Source organism: Ranitomeya imitator, chromosome 3 (genome assembly GCF_032444005.1).
Source record: "Ranitomeya imitator isolate aRanImi1 chromosome 3, aRanImi1.pri, whole genome shotgun sequence".
Taxonomy (NCBI): Eukaryota; Metazoa; Chordata; class Amphibia; order Anura; family Dendrobatidae; genus Ranitomeya; species Ranitomeya imitator.
Genome location: NC_091284.1, coordinates 28,568,419 through 28,585,676, shown reverse-complemented (window position 1 = coordinate 28,585,676; position 17,258 = coordinate 28,568,419). Strand labels below are relative to the sequence as shown.

Genomic DNA, 17,258 nt, shown 5'->3' with positions numbered 1-17,258 from the left:
AGGGTTACTAGTACTACCGACATCTGGTGAGAATTTCATGTCAAGAGCACCTTTAGAAATAGATTTACTTCGAAAATTGGTGACGTGTTCAATACTTCAATATGTAAGTGCTCAGCGTAGAGCACAGGATTAATGAGCCTTATTCTGACAGGTACAGCTTTTTTTTTATTTTTCAGCAGATGGACCTGAGTGGGATCTTTTTTTTTTTTTTCGTCGGACAAGATGATGTTTTCAGAGACACCATTTACGGTATAATTGCATGAAACATTTTGAACACATTTTATATAACTTTTTGTATATAAAAAAAAAAATTGTGCCATGTTTTTTATGGCGTTCACTGTAAGGGTTAAATAGCGTGACAGTTTTATAGACAGATAGTTCTAGACGCGACAATACCAAATATGTGTACTTTTTTTATTTGTTCATTCTTCTTGGATAAAAATGCGTTTTTATTGGCAGCAGTGCAATTCAGATGTATGCATTCAACCCATCAGTGTGACACTGGCAGAACGCTTACAAAAAGGCCACCGTACTTGACAGACCCGGAGGTTATTTTTTGACCATCAAGCAGGGGTGCAGATGGGTTGAGAGACAGAGCCCTGTCCGTTCCACAACCTTTGAAATTCCACGATCACTATTGATCGTCTGGTGGTGATCGTGCCCGTAAAATCACCATGACCTACTGATATTTCCATTTGCGGGACCTCAATGCACAGTTGGATGTACGGGTACGTAAAATGTTGGGAAGAGGTCAACCTTGGCAAAAGACGTAACCAATCACCTGCAGATAAGTGCAAAGTGGTCCCTCTTCACACTGGTTATAAAAGGACTTTGTTAGCCCAAAATAACTGTTTAAACCAAGAACTCTCGGCACAGTCAAAAAGTTCAGCGCCTCTTCCCATCTACTTGTTTTCCATAAGTCGCTGTTGAAAGCTCTGGATTTACAGGCACCAGACACAGATGTAGAAGTCCATCCATGCCAGACCCTGTGACTTGCTTTTCGAGGTACTCTTGGGGGTCCCATTCTCTTGTTTTGCGCCAACTTAGGTCGCCGTCGCCGCATAGCCCCAACCCTTATGGGTCACGAAGCAGGGGAGGAGGGAGATGCGCCTGCAGAGTAAGGAAACATATTATGGGCTTGGAGCACAATCGTGGTATCAGTCCAGCACATAGGTAGGCAGAAAGGAAAATGACCTCAGACCGGCAGATTTGAGCTCTGCATCTCATAAATGCCTGTGGCAGTCCGGCACGGCTCTGATGTTATATGTTTTTTACTTTATTTTACCAGTAAAGGTGAATTAGAGTTTATATTCCGCTCCCAATGATCAAGGCTTTTGGTGGTCAACACACAGTGTCCATGTTGGTGGCATCAGGTCACAGTATGGCTGCCTCTTATAATCCCGTAGGGCCAGGACTGCGCCACAGTTGTGTCTCCGGTTCTGGATCTCACAGTGAACTCATGGCGGTCTATCCTGTGGGGGTCAAGTTTTGGTTTCCCCAAGAATGTAAACAACAATCTCAGAACAGAATGTGCCGGATGCTCCTTCAATCAAGGAAATGGCTTCCCCTGAAACAATCCCATCTTGGAGAAGAACCAGTATGATAAATCGCTACTTAAAGGGGCTGTCCCATAAATAAAATATATCTTGTATCTATAAAATAGATGATAAATGTACGATCACTGGGGGATTCCGACCGGTGAGATCCCCGACTGATCCCAAAGTCCTTTGTGTACATGGAGATGAAGTTCTCATGTGTGACCACCACTTCTAGAGACAATGAATGGATCAGTGGCCACTTCTCCTCCGTTCACACAGAGGTGTTTAGGAAACCAGTACATTTATCACTAAAGATGAACAAAAAGATTCATAGGACCCTGGGTCCAGTGTCCACATCAAAGTTTGGAAAACGTCCTCAAATGCCGGCATCTTGGGTGTCTCTTGAGGTGGACCCAGTCGTCCCTTTAACTGACTTTCTGAAGATTTCCTGTTATATGAGCAATAAAACATCTGAGGAGGTGAATCCCAGAGAAATTTAGAGAGCTGAAAGAGAAAAAGACACAGTTTATGACTAGAGATAGGCGACAGCTGGATGTTCGGGTTCGGCCAAAAAGTTACAAAAAGTTTGGGTACCCGAACCCCATTCACTTGAGTGGGGGCCTGAACATCCAGTGTTTGCCACACTGTCATGTGCATGACAGCACGGCAAACACAGCTTCTGATCAGTGGTGACATTATCCCCACACCGCTTCTGATCGGCGGTGACATCATCCCCACACCGCCTCTGATCGGCGGTGACATCATCCCCACACCGCTTCTGATCGGCGGTGACATCATCCCCACACCACTTCTGATCGGCGGTGACATCATCCCCACACCGCTTCTGATCGGCGGTGACACCATCCCCACAACGCTTCTGATCGGCGGTGACATCATCCCCACACCGCTTCTGATCGGCGGTGACACTATCCCCACACCGCTTCTGATCGGCGGTGACATCATACCCACACCGCTTCTGATCGGCGGTGACACCATCCCCACACCGCTTCTGATCGGCGGTGACACCATCCCCGCCGATTCCCACCTTGTCAAAAGACAGAGACGGTCACTGGTGTCAGCTGATGGGACTACTGCTCCCACTAGCCAACGCTTGCTGCCGCTCATAACAGTGAGAGATGGAGCAGTTGATTGGAATAGTCATCAGCAGGCTCCTGCGCTGTAAATAAATAATTAAAAAACAAAAAACAACAACGTGGGTTCCCCTGTATTTTTGATAACCAGCAAGGCAGCACTCACAGCTGGTGGCTGCAACTCTCAGCTGTCAGCTTCAGCCAGGCTGGTTATCAAGCATAGAGGGATCCTCACGCGGTAATCCATGTCTGGGGATAAACAGTTTTCAACTTGGTCGGTGCCAAGATGTGAGAAAGTCTTATGGTACAGAGGCGAGTTCACAGCAGTTCACTGGCGGAATTTCACTGCTGTGAAGTCGCTTCTGCACCGTGAGGCTTTCTCACTGTGCTAGCGGGGAGCTCACTAAGGTCACCACAGTTCATTGGCCCCGCTGGGAACACAGCCTCAGTGACGGGAGGTAACCTCGACGACGTCACCGCTAGTCACATTCAGTTACCAGTGGTTCTCAGCCTGACGGCCGAAGCTTGGCATCGTCCAGGTTGAAAACTGTTTATCCCCCAGATATTGATTACAGCGTGGGACAGAACAACGGATAGGGGAGGGATATTGTTGTTTTTTATTTTCGTTTTATTACAGGAGACCAGGGATTCAATGGAATAGGCGTTAGGTGAGTATAACCGTGTTTATTATTTTTAAATAAAAAAAGGAAAAGTTTGTTTTGATTTATTTCAAATAAAAGACTTTATTCTGGCTGCATCTTTATTTACCATGTAACTATAGGATTAGTGATGGGGGAGTCTTATAGACGCCTCTCCATTACTAAGCCGTGGGCTTGATGTCACCGGACAATACACAGGTGACATAAACCCCTCAGATATGAACACACTTCCCACCGCTACAGGGCAAGTGGAAAGAGCCGGGCAAAGGGTCAGAATTGGCGCATATAATAGTTACTATATAACTGTATTACTATACAGGTTCGCCCATGTCTATGTACGACCATGTTCATATTGAGGCTTCATGTCCTTTACGGCAGAAAGAATCCCCTCCACTATATTACCTGACTAAGAAGGGCTGAGGGAAACATCCGTGGGTCTGAGATGTGATGAAGTCCTGAATCTGCATGAATTGTGTGACCAAGACAGCGGACCGGGATCTGTCAATCTTCGTCATCACCATCTGAAGAAACCAAATGTCTTCTGTTAAAGGGTCCACAAGCCAAGAGAAGTGAATTGCCTGTTCCAGGTTCTGCAGGTCCTGTATCCAGCTTATCAAAATCACAGCTTTATTCAGGGAGATAAACAGTTAACGCAGGGACAGCCATGATGGAGAAGGAAGCTGGCTAGGCTAATGAAATGAAGCTGACAACTAGTTTGCTTTATCCCATGAGCTCACTGCCACCTTATCCTACGTGAGCCGCATGCGATACTGTAAATAATTGTGAATTTATGATAGTCTGAAGGTCCCAACTATTCCAGATTATTGGACTTTCTCTCTTTCTAGCATCATTTTTTGCCGGCAATGGATTCAGACTCACAGCGTAAGGAATTCCAAACTCTTCACACATCTCCACCGCGATTAAATCTGCTTTCTGAATACCGATCGACCCGTCCACCAGCAAAAATGTCCTTTTCAGGCTGCAAGATGGTAAAAGAAAATATTAACAGAATATCGGTCTTCAGATGTTGAAGACAAGCGTTAAAGAGCAGCCATCTCCGACTGCGCTAGATGTACGAGTAGTCAACTACGGCCGTGCGCCACATAGGAACGGTCGACTACGGCAGTGCTCCACGGAAGAGTGGTCAATTACGGCAGAGCTTCACATAGTCAACTGTTGAGGCGTTCCACATACAAGCAATCATCTATGGCTGCGCTCCACGTATGACCAGTCATCTGCGCCTGCGCTCCACATACGAGAGGTTGACTACAGCTGCGCTCCGTGTACAACCAGTTATCTGTACCAGTGCTTCAAGTAAGAGTGGTCAATTACTGCTGCGCTTCACATATGAGTGGTCATCTACGACAGTGCTCCATGTGCTAGAAGTCAACTGCTGCGGCACTTCACATACGAGTGGTCATCTATGGCTGCGCCAACGTTAGAATAGTAATCTATGGTTGGGCTCCACATTCAAGCCATCATCTATGTCTGCGTTCCATGTACTAGCAGTCATCTATGGCGGCGCTCCACATACGAACGGTTGACTACGGCTCAAAGCCATGCACGACAAGTCATCTACAGTTGTGCTCCACATACAAGCGATCGACTACAGCTATGCTCCATAAAATAGTGGTCAGGTACAGCTGCACTCTATGTACAAGCTGTCATCTACAAGAGGTTGACTACGGATACACACCACGTACGACCAGTCCTCTAGGGTTGCGCTACACGAGTGGTCGATAACGTTTGCGCTCCACGTGAGAGAGGTCAATTACGGCTTCACTCCACATACGAGGCGTCGACTACAGCTGTGCTCCTTGTAATCGTGGTTGACTATGGCTGAGCGTCACGTTCGACCAGTCATGTAATCGTGGTTGACTATGGCTGCGCTCCACGTAAGAGTTTTCAATTACGACTTTGCTCCACATACAGTTGTGGCGAAAAGTATTGACACCCCTGCAATTCTGTCAGATAATACTCAGTTTCTTCCTGAAAATTATTGCAAACACAAATCTTTGTTATTATTATCTTCATTTAATTTGTCTTAAATGAAAAAACACAAAAAGAATTGTCCTAAAGCCAAATTGGATATAATTCCACACCAAACATAAAAAGGGGGTGGACATAAGTATTGGCACTGTTCGAAAAATCATGTGATGCTTCTCTAATTAGTGTAATTAACAGCACCTGTAACTTACCTGTGGCACCTAACAGGTGTTGGCAATAACTAAATCACACTTGCAGCCAGTTGACATGGATTAAAGTTGACTCAACCTCTGTCCTGTGTCCTTGTGTGTACCACATTGAGCATGGAGAAAAGAGAGAAGACCAAAGAACTGTCTGAGGACTTGAGAAACCAAATTGTGAGGAAGCATGAGCAATCTCAAGGCTACAAGTCCATCTCCAAAGACCTGAATGTTCCTGTGTCTACCGTGCGCAGTGTCATCAAGAAGTGTAAAGCCCATGGCACTGTGGCTAACCTCCCTAGATGTGGACGGAAAAGAAAAATTAACAAGAGATTTCAACGCAAGATTGTGCGGATGTTGGATAAAGTACCTCGACTAACATCCAAACAAGTTCAAGCTGCCCTGCAGTCAGAGGGTACAAAGTGTCAACCCGTACTATCTGTCGGCATCTGAATGAAAAGGGACTGTATGGTAGGAGACCCAGGAAGACCCCACTTCTTACCCCGAGACATAAAAAAGCCAGGCTGGAGTTTGCCAAAACATACCGTATTTTTCGGACTACAAGACGCACTTTTCCCCCCCCAAAAAAGGGGTAAAAATGGGGGGTGTGTCTAATAGTCGCAATGCAGGCTTACCGTGGCTGCAGAGGTGCGGTGGCAGAGGAGGCGCAGTAAGCGGGGTCCCTTTCTCCGGTGAGGTGATGCAGCAGCCCGGTAAGCAGCAGAGCCGGATGAATCCTGTTGTTATCGGTGGTGGCGGCCATTTTCCTGAGGCCGCGCGTGCGCAGATGGAGCGCTCTGCTTCCCGGGGCTTCAGGAAAATGGCCGCCGCGATCTCCATCTGCGCACGTGCGGCCTCCAGCGGCCATTTTCCTGAAGCCCCGGGATGCAGAGCGCTTCATCTGCACTCAGGAAGATGGCCGCCCCCACCAATAACAACAGGATTCACCCGACTCTGCTGCTTACCGGGCTGCTGCATCACCCCCCCCCCCCCCCCGGAAAAAGGGACCCCGCTTACTGCGCCACCTCTGCTGCCGCACCTCTGCCACCGCAGGATTCAACCGGCTCTGCTGCTTACCGGGCTGCTGCATCACCATACCGGGGAAAGGGACCCCTCTCACGCCATACCTCTCACTGCGCCTCCTCATCCCAGCACCTCCTCATCCCAGCACCTCCCCACCTCTGCCGACACCAAGCCTCCTGTGACCCTGCCCTGCCACCACCAGCCCTCAAGTAAGATACTGTAAATTCGGACAATAAGACGGACCCCCATCTTATAAAAAAAATCTTTTTTTCTGCAATTTTCACCCCAAATTTGGGGTGCGCCTTAGGGTCCGGTGCGTCTTATAGTCCGAAAAATACGATACCTGAAAAAGCCTAAAACGTTTTGGAAGAATGTTCTCTGGTCAGATGAGACAAAAGTAGAGCTTTTTGGGCAAAGGCATCACCATAGAGTTTACAGGAGAAAAAAAGAGGCATTCAAAGAAAAGAACACGGTCCCTACAGTCAAACATGGCAGAGGTTCCCTGATGTTTTGGGGTTGCTTTGCTGCCTCTGGCACTGGACTGCTTGACCGTGTGCATGGCATTATGAAGTCTGAAGACTACCAACACATTTTGCAGCATAATGTAGGGCCCAGTGTGAGAAAGCTGGGTCTCCCTCAGAGGTCATGGGTCTTCCAGCAGGACAATGACCCAAAACACACTTCAAAAAGCACTAGAAAATGGTTTGAGAGAAAGCACTGGAGACTTCTAAGGTGGCCAGCAATGAGTCCAGACCTGAATCCCATAGAACACCTGTGGAGAGATCTAAAAATGGCAGTTTGGAGAAGGCACCCTTCAAATATCAGGGACCTGGAGCAGTTTGCCAAAGAAGAATGGTCTAAAATTCCAGCAGAGCATTGTAAGAAACTCATTGATGGTTACCGGAAGAGGTTGGTCGCAGTTATTTTGGCTAAAGGTTGTGCAACCAAGTATTAGGCTGAGGGTGCCAATACTTTTGTCTGGCCCATTTTCGGAGTTTTGTGTGAAATGATCAATGTTTTGGTTTTTGCTTCATTCTCTTTTGTGTTTTTTCATTTAAGACAAATTAAATGAAGATAATAATACCAAAGAATTTGTGTTTGCAATCATTTTCAGGAAGAAACTGAGTATTATCTGACAGAATTGCAGGGGTGTCAATACTTTTGGCCACAACTGTACAAGCGGTCGACTACTGTGGAGCTCCATGTACTAGTGGCTAACTATGGCTGTGCTCCACGTATGAGTGATCATCTATGGTTGTGCTCCACATACGAGCTTTCGTCTGTGATCCACGTACTTGTTTCTCTCCTGGATGTATCCTTCCACCATTTCCACAAAGTCCTCGGGGGCTCTAAACCCATAACCTGGCATGTCCACCAAAGTAAAGGCTTTTCCTACTTTGAAGAAATTCAATTTTTTAGTGTGGCCCTTAAAGAAAAAAAAAAATAAAGATGAGAATTTTTTTTTAATGAAACAATACTTGGAATAGTCTTAATGAAAGAAAGGATCTCAGCGATCAGCAGCGGAACCGAGCAGCAAGTGTTCAATCTCCCTACAGTGCCTCCACAGGTGAAACTAAGTATTACCACAGGTCCCACTGAAATCAAAGCTTAGTCTGAGTAATGGATGGATGATTGCGCTTCTTGGACTTACTGGATTTTTGGAGACTTTCACTTCAATTCCTGGAACCAGAGCAAACAGGGCCTTGATCAGTGAGGATTTCCCCACATTACTTCTCCCTATGAAACAGACCTGTGGAGATACAGACATTAGGGGAAGGGGCGGCCATTCTCATTGTAAAGAGCCAGTACATCGAACTTGAGATGAGCAAAAAGATTCAGATTAACTTGGGCTTTTGGAATTGGGCCTCCCATCTGTCTAACTGCTTAAGATGCCGAAGTCATTAGTGACCACAACGTCTCAGGGGATACATGGCTGCACAAGGAGTTAACTCCGACGGCAACTCTTAGAAGTTGGTGACAGCTGTATAACAGTCAGCACCTATCATGTATTGAGTGTGCTGAGCTCCAGAACTTCAATATTAAGCAGTGGACAACCCTTTTAATTCCTTGCATCATCCTGGGGGTGGACTACTCACCTCCGGTTGCCGTAAATCAGGAGTATGCTCCATCCTGACAGCGGACGTGATATAATCGATCACGTGTTTTCCAGCCGGTTTAAACCATTTTTCGGCCTCTGCTATATCCTCCATTACGGGATTAAAAAGTCTGAAGTTGGTCCTATCAATGTCCGGGCTCAGGAGCTTCTCCAGGTCCGTTACAGGGAAGACGACGCTTTGACATTTCTTCTCCTGCAGCTTCATCACATCCTGGATAGATGCTAAATTTGCGGCGTTCCTGCGCAGCCGCCATACTGGAAAAGACGTGCGGAGTAGACGACCAGTGCTGAATATAGTCCTCATTTTATCCGGTCACTGCCTGAAACGAGACGAGACGTGCTGGTGCCGCAGGGTGGGCAACAAAACTGCTCTATCAGTTCATTATAAATCTACAATTTATTTATTTTTTTACATTATTATGTCGGTTATTGTTCGGATTTCTAGTAGGAGGAGAAGCGACTTCTAATGGCACCACGGTCACTTTTCAGGATTGTCACATGGGCAGATTCACCTGTAACTGGCTATCAAGTAGGATCACCTTGTGACAGAAAAAGCCCAAAATGGCAAACAGGCAAATTCTAAGCAACCCAAAGTAGGGAGAGACTCTAAGAGAAAGAGACTTGAGTGGGTGCAAATCCACTCGCAGGACCCTGGTCCATCGGCCACATTCAGGATCTTCTTTTGATTAGACGGCCTGGTGTGACATCGTATGTACGCTACGTCAGGCCAAAATGGTGGCGGTGCTTCAGTCGGGTTAATCAAACAGAGAAGCCATGAGGTAGAAGTCAGTTCCTAGGTCCAGTGATCACACATTAGCATCGTGGCCGACGGACCGGGTCCCGTGAATCGATTCATACAAACTCAAAAAAAGAGACTGCACATCCTGGAGCCCTAGCGAGGTTTTGGATGGAAGTACTCTAGTTGACGAAAGTTCTGAATTTTCCAGAAATGTCATTAATTTTTTTTCTTTAGAAACAATCCTGGCAAATTCGGACTAAAAAATGGAAAAGTTACGGTTAAAACCCCCAAAAAACATGAATACACTTCAAAACCTCTCATACCCATTAAACAGTGAAAAATAATATAGGGAAAACTTGGCCAACACCCGAAAAGTTCTTCACTTTTATTCATCTAAATGGGCGAGTTTATGATGCGTGACTCAGATCATAAACGTCTACATTTTTCAGGACGTATAGACCACACTAGGTGGGCACTCAAGCCATGAAACATGCATGTCTGAACGAGGCCCAAAAGTGGGACCTGGCATCAGAGATTGAGGCAGGATCAGACTGTCCCTCTGTTAAGGGTATGTGCACATGATGCGGATTTTGCCGAGGATCCGCCGCGGTTTCCCATGCGTTTACAGTTCAATGTAAACCTATGGGAAACGAAAAACGCTGTGCCCATGCTGCGGAAAAAAACGTGCGGAAACGCAGCGGATTACATTCTGCAGCATGTCACTTCTTTCTGCGGATTCCGCAGCGGTTTTACAGCTGCCCCTATGGAAAACCGCAGTAGTAAAACCGCAGTGAAAACCGCAGAAAAAACGGTTTTCCACTGCGGATTTATCAAATCTGCTGAAATCCGCTGCAGAAAAATCCGCAGTGGACCCAGAATACGTGTGCACATAGCCTATATGTTACCAGCAGCAATGTTAGTACGCCCCATTGTGAGCCCCTAAGACACGCCAGACAAAAACCTCCCCAAATCGTCCATTTTTATGGCCCGATTTTCTGTGTAATCCAATGGGACAAGAGGACAGTGAGGAGATCAGATATGACGGCAGGAATAATAAAGCGTTCAGCGCTGGATTTGGCATTAATGTGAGGGGCATGCGAGACCCCACTAGAAGGGGGCGTCCACACGGGATGGATTCGCGGAGGTAAATCCACGTCAGGGCTGTGCGGCGACACAACGCCACAGATCGCTGTACGGCGGTGCTACGTGGCAACGTCATCCAGGTGGGTGGAAACACGTTGCAGCCCACGAGAGACCGCCACAGGCAACTTGGAAACGGATTCTTAAAGCTTTGTTTGTCACAGCGAGACCCCATTCTCCTGCATTACGCTGTGAGGTGGTAGCCATGTTCTGTGTCACCCCCAAAGTCATCATCTGCACAATTTGCTATGGATTCCCCCCAAAATCCACAGTCAGATTTGAGGCAGATCTTTCCGGGATGAAACCTAAGTGAATGGGCTACGTCGGGCATTGATAATCTCCACCGTCCCCGTTGGGCACAGGCAGCCATATTGTTTGTCACAAAACTGAGGAAAGGGACAGAAAAAGACAATTTTTAACATCGTATCGGAATGGCGCATTCCGTTAATTTGGTGTCAGCGGGATAAATGGGAAATTATCAGATATTCTAGATTATCGCACATTTACTCCAGATTCTGCCTGTTACAGTCTCTATGGCAACAAAGACATGAAAAACTATAACAACCAATCATATTTCTGCTTTCATTTCACAAATTGGCTGACATGCATAAAAGGTGAGCTTTCATTGGTTGCTCAAACTATAGCAACCAATCATATTGCTGCTTTCATTTTCCAACACGTCTGATAGTAACATGTGTAAAACCTGAGCTTTGATTGGTTGCTCAAGCCACCAATCATAATGCTGCTTATTTCCAAAGTGTCTCTAACCTACATAAAAGCTGAGCATTGATTGGTTGCTCATCATGTGACTCGGTGCCATCTCGATAGCACCCAGAGAGTAACAATCATGTGACCTATTCGCCCCTTTGCCCCACAAGTCACTCACTCTTATTGATGCTTTTCTCGGCTTCCAAGCAGCGTGTTCCAAGTCACCGCATTTCAGCTCACAATTGCTACTGTTTTCCAGTGTTAATAAAGTTATTCTAAACACCAAGGAGACTTTGCCGCCCGCTGTTGCGTTCCAAGCCTCGCTCCAATCTATTACCTTTATCTTATTGGCTAGGGTGTACCCTATAACTCCTCCCCAAGTACCGAGTATAGTGACGCATCCCGTCGACTAGCCAATCATCGTACAGGAAGCACGAACACTAGAGCGCCACTTACTTATCACACTTTGTCTCGGTCTTAGGAGACATTTTTGTTGACTCGACTTTGGATTACATATAGCTTTAATAAGTCTCCGGGAACATGGCTGCCGGCCGCGGTGAGAGGGACAGGATAGTAGCGAGTCCTGGGACAGAGGACAAGATGTGGACGACGATGATGTGCGACAGCTGAGTGTGTGGAGGGAATGGAGTGACAGTGAGTGAGGAGATCCCCGGTGACTGACGACTGCGCTATGGACTGGGTGTCAGGGAATCCGATAAGGAATGCTGAGACTTGTAGTGTATAGTCATAGAGAATGCCGGAACGTGTAGTGCAGACTGCAGTCATACATAATGCTGAGACTTGTAGTGCATATTCCTGGATAATGCTGAGACTTGTGCAAAGTAATAATGCTGAAACTTGTAGTGGATAGTAATAATGCTGGGACTTGTAGTGGATAGTAATAATGCTGGGACTTGTAGTGTATAGTAATAATGCTGGGACTTGTAGTGCATAGTGATAATGCTGGGACTTGTAGTGCATAGTGATAATGCTGGGACTTGTAGTGGATAGTAATAATGCTGGGACTTGTAGTGCATAGTGATAATGCTGGGACTTGTAGTGCATAGTAATAATGCTGGGACTTGTAGTGGATAGTAATAATGCTGGGACTTGTAGTGCATAGTGATAATGCTGGGACTTGTAGTGCATAGTAATAATGCTGGGACTTGTAGTGCATAGTGATAATGCTGGGACTTGTAGTGCATAGTGATAATGCTGGGACTTGTAGTGGATAGTAATAATGCTGGGACTTGTAGTGCATAGTGATAATGCTGGGACTTGTAGTGCATAGTGATAATGCTGGGACTTGTAGTGTATAGTAATAATGCTGGGACTTGTAGTGCATAGTGATAATGCTGGGACTTGTAGTGTATAGTAATAATGCTGGGACTTGTAGTGTATAGTGATAATGCTGGGACTTGTAGTGCATAGTGATAATGCTGGGACTTGTAGTGTATAGTAATAATGCTGGGACTTGTAGTGCATAGTGATAATGCTGGGACTTGTAGTGTATAGTGATAATGCTGGGACTTGTAGTGCATAGTAATAATGCTGGGACTTGTAGTGTATAGTAATAATGCTGGGACTTGTAGTGCATAGTAATAATGCTGGGACTTGTAGTGGATAGTGATAATGCTGGGACTTGTAGTGGATAGTAATAATGCTGGGACTTGTAGTGGATAGTAATAATGCTGGGACTTGTAGTGTATAGTAATAATGCTGGGACTTGTAGTGCATAGTAATAATGCTGAAACTTGTAGTGTATAGTGATAATGCTGGGACTTGTAGTGCATAGTAATAATGCTGGGACTTGTAGTGGATAGTGATAATGCTGGGACTTGTAGTGGATAGTAATAATGCTGGGACTTGTAGTGGATAGTAATAATGCTGGGACTTGTAGTGCATAGTGATAATGCTGGGACTTGTAGTGGATAGTAATAATGCTGGGACTTGTAGTGCATAGTAATAATGCTGGGACTTGTAGTGCATAGTAATAATGCTGGGACTTGTAGTGCATAGTAATAATGCTGGGACTTGTAGTGCATAGTGATAATGCTGGGACTTGTAGTGTATAGTGATAATGCTGGGACTTGTAGTGGATAGTAATAATGCTGGGACTTGTAGTGCATAGTGATAATGCTGGGACTTGTAGTGTATAGTGATAATGCTGGGACTTGTAGTGTATAGTAATAATGCTGGGACTTGTAGTGTATAGTAATAATGCTGGGACTTGTAGTGCATAGTAATAATGCTGGGACTTGTAGTGCATAGTAATAATGCTGGGACTTGTAGTGCATAGTAATAATGCTGGGACTTGTAGTGCATAGTAATAATGCTGGGACTTGTAGCGCATAGTAATAATGCTGGGACTTGTAGTAGCACCCCCTGATTACGCGGCTCCTCTGCGGACCAATCACTCGCCATCTCTCGCTGTCACTAGTAGTTCCTGTGATCACGTCTCCCGTCCTTCTCTGCAGTTTTCCTTGAGCCGCGGAGCCGACATGTGAAGAATCTCCCAGCGCTGATCTGATGTGAAGAGACCCAGGACTGCCGAGGCCAAATATCTGGAAATCACCCTCCTCCGCCGCCATGAGCTTCCTCATCGACTCCGTCCTCATGGTCATCTCTCAGGTGAGGGGCAGAACCGGGCACTGCCAGGGAGGGGTATAGTGGCCTCCTGCCCCAGAGAACCCGTGTCTCCCCCGGAGGCCCTGCCCCAGAGAACCCGTGTCTCTCCCGGAGGCCCTGCCCCAGAGAACCCGTGTCTCCCCCGGAGGCCCTGCCCCAGAGAACCCGTGTCTCTCCCCCGGAGGCCCTGCCCCAGAGAACCCGTGTCTCTCCCCCGGAGGCCCTGCCCCAGAGAACCCGTGTCTCCCCCGGAGGCCCTGCCCCAGAGAACCCGTGTCTCTCCCGGAGGCCCTGCCCCAGATAACCCGTGTCTCCCCCGGAGGCCCTGCCCCAGAGAACCCGTGTCTCTCCCCCGGAGGCCCTGCCCCAGAGAACCCGTGTCTCTCCCGGAGGCCCTGCCCCAGAGAACCCGTGTCTCCCCCGGAGGCCCTGCCCCAGAGAACCCGTGTCTCTCCCGGAGGCCCTGCCCCAGAGAACCCGTGTCTCTCCCTCGGAGTCCCTGCCCCAGAGAACCCGTGTCTCTCCCGGAGGCCCTGCCCCAGAGAACCCGTGTCTCTCCCCCGGAGTCCCTGCCCCAGAGAACCCGTGTCTCTCCCGGAGGCCCTGCCCCAGAGAACCCGTGTCTCCCCCGGAGGCCCTGCCCCAGAGAACCCGTGTCTCTCCCGGAGGCCCTGCCCCAGAGAACCCGTGTCTCCCCCGGAGGCCCTGCCCCAGAGAACCCGTGTCTCTCCCGGAGGCCCTGTCCCAGAGAACCCGTGTCTCTCCCCCGGAGTCCCTGCCCCAGAGAACCCGTGTCTCTCCCGGAGGCCCTGCCCCAGAGAACCCGTGTCTCTCCCCCGGAGTCCCTGCCCCAGAGAACCCGTGTCTCCCCCGGAGTCCCTGCCCCAGAGAACCCGTGTCTCTCTCCCGGAGGCCCTGCCCCAGAGAACCCGTGTCTCTCTCCCGGAGGCCCTGCCCCAGAGAACCCGTGTCTCTCCCCCGGAGGCCCTGCCCCAGAGAACCCGTCTCTCCCCCGGAGGCCCTGCCCCAGAGAACCCGTGTCTCTCCCCCGGAGTCCCTGCCCCAGAGAACCCGTGTCTCCCCCGGAGTCCCTGCCCCGGAGAACCCGTCTCTCCCCCGGAGGCCCTGCCCCAGAGAACCCGTGTCTCCCCCGGAGGCCCTGCCCCAGAGAACCCGTGTCTCTCCCCCGGAGGCCCTGCCCCAGAGAACCCGTGTCTCTCCCCCGGAGTCCCTGCCCCAGAGAACCCGTGTCTCCCCCGGAGTCCCTGCCCCAGAGAACCCGTGTCTCCCCCGGAGGCCCTGCCCCAGAGAACCCGTGTCTCCCCCGGAGGCCCTGCCCCAGAGAACCCGTGTCTCTCCCCCGGAGGCCCTGCCCCAGAGAACCCGTGTCTCCCCCGGAGGCCCTGCCCCAGAGAACCCGTGTCTCCCCCGGAGGCCCTGCCCCAGAGAACCCGTGTCTCTCCCCCGGAGGCCCTGCCCCAGAGAACCCGTGTCTCTCCCCCGGAGGCCCTGCCCCAGAGAACCCGTGTCTCTCCCCGGGAGGCCCTGCCCCAGAGAACCCGTGTCTCTCCCCGGGAGGCCCTGCCCCAGAGAACCCGTGTCTCCCCCGGAGTCCCTGCCCCAGAGAACCCGTGTCTCCCCCGGAGTCCCTGCCCCGGAGAACCCGTGTCTCCCCTGGAGGCCCTGCCCCGGAGAACCCGTGTCTCCCCTGGAGGCCCTGCCCCGGAGAACCCATCTCTCCCCCAGATGACCCGTCCCGCCAACGTTGGACCCATCCTTTCCCCGGAGAACCCGCCCTGGAGGACCCCCTGTAACCAGTAGGGATTGTGCACAGCCCCTTCCACCCTTGCTCTGCTGCATACCTCCCCCGTTTCATACATTTTGTGAGCTCATCTCCGTCTCTTTGTGCCGCAGCTGTTGTTCTTCGGCTTCGGGTGGCTGTTTTTCATGCGGCAGCTCTTCAAAGATTATGAGGTAAGCGCGACACTGTCAAAGGGGCGGACAAAGATGGGTAATCCCGCGCACCCCTAATATTTGCCAACTTCAAAATATTTTTGCAGAAAAAGTATAAATATGTAAATTATGTATATATAAAATAAAAGCTTCTCCGGTAAGTCCGAGCTCATGTACGGTCATGAAATGCGCAGAAGGTAGGAAAACGTCAAAAATACGACTTGCCTACTTTTCGGATGCGCTGCTTCTCATTGACCCCCGTGATGCGATCGGTTACTATGATTATTGATTGGTGACACGGGGGGTGGACATTATCTAGTCCTGTTCCCAGTTTGTAGAGGACGACGTGACGCCCCTCCGCCATTTTCTTCCTCTCCCGCAGGTGCGGCAGTACGTCGTCCAGGTCGTCTTCTCCATCACCTTCGCCTTCTCTTGCACCATGTTTGAACTCATCATTTTCGAGATCCTGGGATTACTCAATAGCAGGTGGGTAATGGTCGCCCGCAGTCATTTCTGCTTTGGTTTCCTGACTCTTCACGTAGATTTATACCCGATTTGTCTCTTGCAAAAATTAAATAAAATTGCATAGAGATTATAAAAACATGCAAATTTGCATATTGCCTCTTTAAGAAACACTCAACCAGCAAAGATCGCAGCGCTCACAAGCTCTTTATTTTAGGGCAGGCCTAAGGACATACTGGGAGTCGTAGGTTCATGCTATACAATTGTACAACCCCTGGCAAAAGTTATGGAATCACCGGCCTTGGAGGATGTTCATTCAGTTGTTTCATTTCATGTGATCACTCTTTTTTAGATGCAGACTAACGAGCAGATGTAATTTGATGCAGGTGTTAGTTTTTGGGTATGAAAATTTACAGGGTGATTCCATAATTTTTTCCTCAGAATTGAGCGATTCCATAATTTTCCCCTATGCTTGGTTAAAAAAGTAACCATTACTGACTACCACATTTCTTGTTCTTGATTTCTTTTAGTGTTTCTTAAAGCCAGAAAGTTGTCATATGAAATGACTTTAGTTTTGTGCCATGTCTGTGATCTGCTTATTTCTACAAAATTAAACAACTGAATGAACATCCTCCACGGCCGGTGATTCCATCATTTCTGCCAGGGGTTGTAGATGGGGCTGACCTAACATTGTAATTGATTCCTGTACTAAGCTTGGTGCTCTGTAGATGTACTGACAGTGGCTCTAGCGCTACATTCATGTACTGACAGTGGCTCTAGCGCTACATTCATGTACTGATGATGGTTCTGGTGCTGCCTTCATGTGCTGACGGTGTTTCTGGCGCTGCCATCATGTGCTGACGGTGTTTCTGGCGCTGCCTTCATGTACTGACGGTGGTTCTGGCGCTGCCTTCATGTACTGACGGTGGTTCTGGCGCTGCCTTCATGTACTGACGGTGGTTCTGGCGCTGCCTTCATGTACTGACGGTGGTTCTGGCGCTGCCTTCATGTACTG

The 17,258-nt window shown here is 48.6% G+C and overlaps 2 protein-coding genes across 5 annotated transcripts in view; one reads left to right on the top strand and one right to left on the bottom strand.

Annotated features, from left to right (window-relative positions):
• Positions 1-400: 400 nt before the first annotated feature.
• GTPBP8 (GTP binding protein 8) lies at positions 401-11,495 on the bottom strand. 2 transcript variants are annotated; one of them, XM_069760649.1, is made up of 7 exons: positions 11,379-11,495; positions 8,594-8,933; positions 8,149-8,247; positions 7,793-7,923; positions 4,168-4,267; positions 3,691-3,809; positions 401-2,042 (listed from the first exon to the last, which is right to left on the bottom strand). In XM_069760649.1, exons 2-7 carry the CDS (start codon positions 8,915-8,917, stop codon positions 1,964-1,966), a joined length of 852 nt encoding a protein of 283 aa, XP_069616750.1. In that variant the 5' UTR covers positions 8,918-8,933; positions 11,379-11,495; the 3' UTR covers positions 401-1,963. The 2 variants fall into 2 exon arrangements, with proteins under 2 accessions (XP_069616750.1, XP_069616749.1); XM_069760648.1 differs by having other exon boundaries at positions 8,594-8,953; positions 11,379-11,473.
• Positions 11,496-11,676: 181 nt separating this feature from the next.
• GPR89B (G protein-coupled receptor 89B) overlaps positions 11,677-17,258 on the top strand; it is a 43,083-nt gene continuing 37,501 nt past the window's right edge. The window contains exons 1-4 of one of the 3 annotated variants that reach the window (XM_069760646.1): positions 11,677-11,756; positions 13,678-13,831; positions 15,743-15,802; positions 16,164-16,267. In XM_069760646.1, the coding sequence (XP_069616747.1) occupies positions 13,790-13,831; positions 15,743-15,802; positions 16,164-16,267 (206 nt within the window). In that variant the 5' untranslated portion in view covers positions 11,677-11,756; positions 13,678-13,789. Of the gene's footprint in view, positions 12,043-13,677; positions 13,832-15,742; positions 15,803-16,163; positions 16,268-17,258 lie in introns of all 3 variants that reach the window. The other 2 variants (XM_069760643.1, XM_069760645.1) reach the window with 2 other exon arrangements.

Excerpts from the sequence above, each read along its gene's own strand:
- GTPBP8 (XM_069760649.1), bottom strand. The coding sequence starts at position 8,917 with ATGAGGACTATATTCAGCACTGGTCGTCTACTCCGCACGTCTTTTCCA. Across the intron at positions 7,924-8,148 it reads TGAAAGTCTCCAAAAATCCA|GGCCACACTAAAAAATTGAA; the intron begins GTAAGTCCAAGA and ends TTTTTCTTTAAG. Across the intron at positions 3,810-4,167 it reads AGTTTGGAATTCCTTACGCT|ATGGTGATGACGAAGATTGA; the intron begins GTGAGTCTGAAT and ends TGGTTTCTTCAG.